General features: G+C 41.7%; 1 protein-coding gene across 1 annotated transcript; it reads left to right on the top strand.

Moving 5' to 3' along the window:
- Positions 1 to 827: 827 nt before the first annotated feature.
- LOC106806182 (actin-related protein 2/3 complex subunit 1A-like) lies at positions 828 to 5,914 on the top strand (the record flags this gene model as incomplete). The annotated part of the gene is given in 9 exon segments (XM_014808049.1): positions 828 to 979; positions 1,716 to 1,821; positions 2,021 to 2,138; positions 2,763 to 2,822; positions 3,111 to 3,217; positions 3,414 to 3,592; positions 4,007 to 4,197; positions 4,517 to 4,607; positions 4,916 to 5,914. Coding segments are annotated over 9 exon segments (1,043 nt in total), but the record flags the coding sequence as incomplete, so codon positions are not given.
- Positions 5,915 to 7,011: the final 1,097 nt, after the last annotated feature.

The following is a 7,011-nucleotide window of genomic DNA, read 5'->3' as shown; positions in this document are numbered from 1 at the left end:
CACACACACACACACACACACACACACACACACACAAACACACACACGGCAATCAGCAGAGCGTCCCGTTGCGCAATCATGCGTGTGCGTGTCGCAAGATCACTGTGTGAGATGGATGTTCAGACGCGTAGCCTAGCGGCTCCTCGTCCGGAACCGGTCACGTAGCCATGGCCTAAATTAACTGCTATCTATACAATAAAATATATTACTATATGTTTTGGGCAGATTCATAGTTTTGGATCTCGTACCTATATATTTTGGTGGGGTTAATACCAACTCTCTTCCCCCTCTTATTCAACCTTGCCAAACATTTTTTGGTGACTATGAGGTGGCCTAAGTTTTAGTGTAAATGTGGCAGATTTTAAGAGCAGAAGTGATGTTAGTTGACAGAGTGAAAGCTTCTAAGTGTCAAATTCAGATTAAGGGGGCTATCCAGATGTTTAAGTGTCGTACATATGTTAGATCTTCCACTGTATACAGCATATATATGCAGGAAAATGGGCCACGCTATATTGGTGAAGCATATATGGGAGTACCATAAGTCTCCTCTTCAGGGAAAAAATTTATTTTTCGGGGGCTACTTTTCAAGCTTGCATGCATGAAAATAGCACTCTAAAATTTGTTTTGCATTGAACTCTATGCAAATTTACGGAAGCTCTTTTTAGCATTTCCAGGGCTCTTTTTGGCATTTCGGGGGCTAAATCGCCCCGAGCCCCCGTGTATTTTTTTCACTGCTCCTCTTCCATAGGTAGTGGGTGTAGATGATATTCTCGTGTGAGTTTTGGGTAATGTCTGCCATTGTTATCTCCTTTATGATTTTACTACAGAGTTGGCGATGAGCCCCAACTCGTCCGAAGTGCACGTGTATCGCTGGAAAGATGGAAAGTGGGATTTGTACGATGTACTGACTGAGCATGAGCAGAGAGTCACGAGCATTGACTGGGCTCACAGTAGCAACAGGCTCGTCACCTGTGGAGCTGTGAGTGTCTCATTGCTTTCTTTAGGCATGTGATTATATTTGGGGGGGGAGGGGATTTCGTGGTAGCTGTGGATGTACAGCTAACTCTAGATTTACATGAACGTGAGTTACGCATTGAACACTTTTTATCATTTACATAAGCTCTATTTATAATAATGCTTTTACTGACAAGCGACCAGTGGCAGGCAGTGTGTTTGTGTGTATACTTGTGTGGCATGGGAATATTTGTATCCACCCTACAGTAAGTTGTGCTGATATTTCACATGTTTTTGTATTTTGTTATACCTGTATACTGTGGCTTCCACTGGAATAATAGTTGCTACTATAATAACTTATCTTATGTAACATCTTATTAAGAACATAAACCCCATAAGGCCACCCTTTTGGCGAAACGAAATAATTTTTGTTTTGTTTTAATCTGCCAATAAAATGTGTCGAGTAGCGTCGTTTTGGTGAGTCGGTCGGTAAAGGGGAAACAAGCAATATTTTATCTTAGGCCCAATCTCTAATATTTACATAGTCCAATTCATGTATTTTTCTAAATCTTCAATCCATTTTCTCATAAATCGAGAGTTATCTATCGTAAAAATGGTTAACATTTTAGCAATTTTATATGCTTTTGTGTGAAGCGTTGTAAATGGACAGTTTAGGTGCCTGACTAATCTGATAGTTTAACGACAGTAATATAATAACAGTGAGTTCTGCAACGGTGCCTTGTTTTTGTCTTTGATCTTAGGATCGGAATGCCTATGTGTGGTCCTTCAATGGCAGCAAGTGGAAGCCTACACTTGTAATTCTGAGAATCAACAGGGCTGCAACTTGTGTGAAATGGTCACCCCTGGGTAGGTGTTAGCATGGCATTGCTTGTTAAACAATATCGTATAACTAAGCCTCGTCCAACAGACGAGAAAAATTATGCATTTACTAAACACTGTGGAATGATTAGTATCGTTTCACTTCCAAAATCGAGCCAACCTGCCGCATCGACATTGTAGCTGTTTCCTCGCTCACACCTGCTTGTCTTTTTCTCTCGTTGATCAGAGAACAAGTTTGCGGTGGGCAGCGGTGCTCGGCTGATTTCTGTCTGCTACTTTGAGCAGGAGAACGACTGGTGGGTGAGCAAACACATTAAGAAGCCCATCCGCTCCACCGTGACCAGGTATGCGCACCCGCATCCAGGGTATAAAAAACACACGGAAGCGATGAGCGATTTGCTCTTCAAACTTCCGAAATCGCTCTCGTGAGGCTCAAAATAGCTCCCGTAAAAATTTTGACAAGAGCTATTTTTTCCACAGACTTTTGAAAAAGAGCTCCCGTGAAAATCTTTTTATTTTTTCCCTGCCCGCATCGCCAGCGCTGCACAAATCCGGCATTTTTCTCACCTAGAAGAACATTACCACTGTGTTGGCTGATTATTTACTCCTGGGTGATGTGATCGTTTCAAATGGAACGTGTTACTTGTTTAACTGTCACTGAATGTGTCACTGTCAAGCGTGTATGATGCTCCCACCATTGCTGTCTACGTTTAGCATTTTAATTTTAAACTCTTTAAATAAATACTGTCTGAAAGTACTATGCTGCATACAATCATCTGTCATATAATAATGTGAACTAAGTGAAAATCACATCGTACATCATTAATTATCATGTGTCGATGTATATAACTGCTGCTGACAGAAATGTGATGTTTTGGAAGATAAACTATGAAAGGGATTCTTATTTCATGTAAAAGCTTATTCATGCTCACTTTTGCTTGCATTCAGCTGTGTTTCTCATTTCACAGCATTGATTGGCATCCTAACAACGTGCTGATTGCGGCTGGTTCCTCGGATTTCAAAGCCAGGTAATTAATGGTGGTTTAAGTTGCACCAGGTTGTGGCTGTGCTGAAACTTCTGCATGCTGCGGCCTGGATAATAGGATGCTGTGCTTCTAATGAGCTGATCAATTTCTGTAGTAAATCATTCTAGCGTTTAGAATGTGAAGCTTCACGATAACTGTAACTTCATTTTACAAAATTGATCGAACGTGGTTGGGTACAATTGCTGAAGTGTCTGAAGTGTTTATCTAGCATTTTACCTTGATCGGTATTTGAACCCTGAAGACATTGGCTCTCATATTACCTTCCTGCAGGGTGTTCTCCGGTTACATTAAGGAGGTAGATGAGAAGCCATCCAGCACACCTTGGGGCAAGAAGATGACACTTGGCAACATGATGGCTGAATTCTCTAATGGAGGAGGTTAGTAACTTACTGTATACGCCATATTTTTGCGAATTCAGACTTGACGGACAATTTCGCGAGTGGTTAATTTCACGGTGGGTGAATATTTTTCCACGCGTAGCATACTCTTAAGAGTTGTTTTCACGTAAGAACGCCGGTGAGCTTTTCTACTGAATATGTCTTGTGTATGTACAGCATGTATTCTATGCTACAGGCGGCTGGGCTCACTGCGTAAGCTTCTCAGCAAGTGGCAACAAGCTGGCCTGGGTCGGCCATGACAGCAGCATCAGCGTCGTCGATGCCGCCAACGATATGGCGATATCGACCATCAAAACCGATAATCTACCTTACATGACCTGTCAGTGGGTTACCGAGTACAGCATCGTCGTGGCTGTGAGTATCTGCATTGGCTAATATTAATTTACCTATTAAAAAGACGTTTTCTTATAATATACGTATTCACATTAGACGTTTAAATGAATGACTTTTAAATCTTTTGGATGTGTAGGTATGGAAAATTTGTGCTATAAAAACTTTTGCATGAAAACTCTTTAGAACGGGCACCTTTCCATAAAGGATACGTCACATTTCCCTTGATTGGCAGTTACAAAACCTAACCACCTCTATGGGACAGATGTCGGCCTGCAAAAGACACTCTTCATTTTCCTTGAGTGGCAGTTATACAGTGAAACCATATCTATAGATATAGAACAGACATCTGTCTGTGAAAGGCACTTTCGGTGTTTTCCTTGAATCGTCTTTACATGCAGGTTTCACTGAACCCACGCTTTGTGTTTCTGTGCTCAGGGCCACGACTGCCTGCCGTTTGTCTTCTGCCACGACGAGGGGAAGCTCAGCTTTGTCGAGAGGATGGACGTGAAGACGGAGAAGGCGGCGAGCAAGTTCAGTGCCAAGGCCATCTTTCAGAGCATGGACAGACACGGCGAACGCGAGGGCACGGGAGTCGAGTGCGACACGCTGCACCAGAACGCGATCAAGTAAGTAACGTGAAAAGTAACGAGTCTAACGACCCAGGCCAGCTTGTTGCCGCTTGCCGAGAAGCTAATGCAGTGAGCCCAGCCGCCTGTACCACATGATACATGTTGTACATAATACATAAGAGGCCAGTTTTACCTCCCCTGATCGATTGCATCACTGCATTTTATGACGTAAATGTTTATTTTTGTCCTACATATGTAATGGGTACATAATGGGTTTCCATCAGCAGCACTTTAATTGGAAAAGAGGAGTAGTTTCGGTATTGTTTCCGAACGTGAATGATTGGCGGGCAATAATCAAGGTTTCATCTTCTTTCAGACAGGTCACAATCCACACTGGGACCAAGGCTGGGGCTAGTAAAATTTCTACTTGCGGCGTGGATGGTCAGGTCATTATTTGGGATTTCAAGGCGAGTTAACACTCTCTGATCTAATTGTATTACTGTCAATTCTTGAATGCAGTTTCATTGCATTTTTCAAGAAAAAACATTTATTGCATGTCCGAAATTGGAAATGAACCGATTTGTTGATGTCACACCACAGAATTGTCAATGTAAGTTGAGTAATCTGGTGGGGCGGTGGCTGGTGCAATTTTGATTTCAGATAAGGTTGGCACAGTGGGTGGGGTCAGTGGGTGGAGGTGGGGGGGGGGGCTCTTTTGCAGTGTGGCACTTGCAGAGACCTTGCATAATGCAGTCGTTTTTTGTTTATTTTCCAGACACTGGAATCCAGAATTGCCAACCTGAGGATCGTGTAAGGCGAGGCACATACCTGGCTTCTGATGAGAGCTCTCCTAAATGCATGATGGTGCAGCTTAGCCTGCACTGGGCAGCGAAGGGATTCTTGTTACCTCGGTAACAGGGTAAAAAATACACGGGAGCGATGAGCAATTCGCTCTTCAAACCTCTGAAATCGCTTCCGTGAGGCTCAAAATAGCTCCCGTAAAATGTTTGACGAGAGCTATTTTCCCCACAGACTTGAAAAAGTGATTTTTTTCCCCTGCTCGGTAATTAAAACAAATTTTATAAAATACTGTCAGTCAATTAAAATGGTATGCAGCATGCTGTCAGATCATGTGTTGATTTCTAAATAATTGGATTCTTCTAAATTTTTCATCGAATAAGTGAATGATGGTAAAACAATGGTTCATGCTTAATTGTAAAACCTTGTTTTGAATTGCTGCTACAGTTTTCATTAAAGATTCAATTAGGATACATGATTCTACAGCTTCCACAGGCACACTTGAGGTTTCATAATTAAATAAAATTATGCTAGCTGTGCTCGTCATCTTGGTGTCTAAATTGGCTCTGGTTTTGTGGACATTGAATCGGCTGACCGCATGGTATCATTGTGCGGGGCTGTTCATGGATAAATTTCCAAGCGATAGAAATCTAGTGAGTCTATGCTGGGTTTCAGCTATAGTCTCCAGCCAGGTTGGTATGCAATTATATGTCAGTGGAATAATATGCAATATTATCTAGAGTACATTAACACCACTGCTAACTGCTGGTAATGTACTCGTAATATTACTGTATTGCTTTGATAAGTTCCTTGTCTATGTAGTTCATATTTTGGCAAATAATTGCTGGATCATGGATTACAACAATTTATGTTTTCTCACAAAATAAATTTCAGCATTAACTATACAATATATTCCGTTTTTGTATGCGTAAGTTTTTAATGTAATAAATGACCTGCTATCAGTCATGCAAATCATCTTTATTGCTATTACTATTATTGCTATTATTGTTGTGATTATTTTTTATTATTATAATAATTTGTCATCACCATTCTAGTCTTTCATTTGCAATAAAGTTATAGATATTATTCATGAGGAGTTTGCTAAATACTATCAGGAGTAGATAATCTATATTATCCCTATTATCTACTCCTGATACTATAGTAGTTCTATAAAGTTTCCTTTCCTAGATCGCCATCTCCATAAGGAAGGGAGTAGTGAGTTTCTGTATTGGAGAAATATAGCAAGACTCCCGTGAATCTCTGCTTAACACCCACCCACACACACACAAATATAAACTAGACAGAGGGCACTCACGGAGAGTTCATACCTGCGCGAACATGTAACATGTATGTGCTCGCTGGTGGCGGCTGCTGACTGACTTGCCTGCTGCTGACTCGCTGCTCACTGGTGGCTGCTGCTGACTCGCCACTCGCTGACTCGACGCGTTATCGATTCGCCGCTCACTGGCGGCTGCTGCTGACTCGCCACTCGCTGACTCGACGCGCTATCGATCGCGCGGTGGCTACACACACACACACACGCGAGCGATTGCATGACCTCCGTTTGCGCGGAGGTAATTATACACATTAATGTAAAACTGTTGCAAGTAACGGCTAAATTTATAATGCTTTCCAGTGTGTTACAATTCACGCACGAATTATGTAAATTATGTGTTTCTTTAAATACAGGTAAGTGCGACTGTTTATGACTCACGATAGACACTATTCATAAAAACAATCATCCAATGTGTGGATCAGAATCATTAGTCGCGTTCACACGGTCATGGTTTGGCTCGAGCCAAATGGGCTAGATTTGGCTCGGGCCGGTTTTAGTCGGCGCGTTCACACGTACGCAAGTGAATACTGTCTGTCAAATTCAAATTCAAATTCAAATAAATTTTATTGCACAAATATCTCACAGATACTTTGGCAGTATGTCGCGAGATGGCGTTGTTTACGATTCAGAGTGTTTACTTACGTTTCGAGTTTTTCGTGTGTATGAGTTTTTCGAATTTTTATACTGTTTTGGACTTTATTTCGTCGAAGTACACGTTCGCCTCTCGCGGCATCTAC

This window comes from Priapulus caudatus, unplaced genomic scaffold, assembly GCF_000485595.1.
Source record: "Priapulus caudatus unplaced genomic scaffold, Priapulus_caudatus-5.0.1 Scaffold145, whole genome shotgun sequence".
NCBI lineage: Eukaryota > Metazoa > Priapulida > Priapulimorpha > Priapulimorphida > Priapulidae > Priapulus > Priapulus caudatus.
Note: the sequence above shows the minus strand (reverse complement) of the source record. Positions and strands in the feature narration are given on the sequence as shown.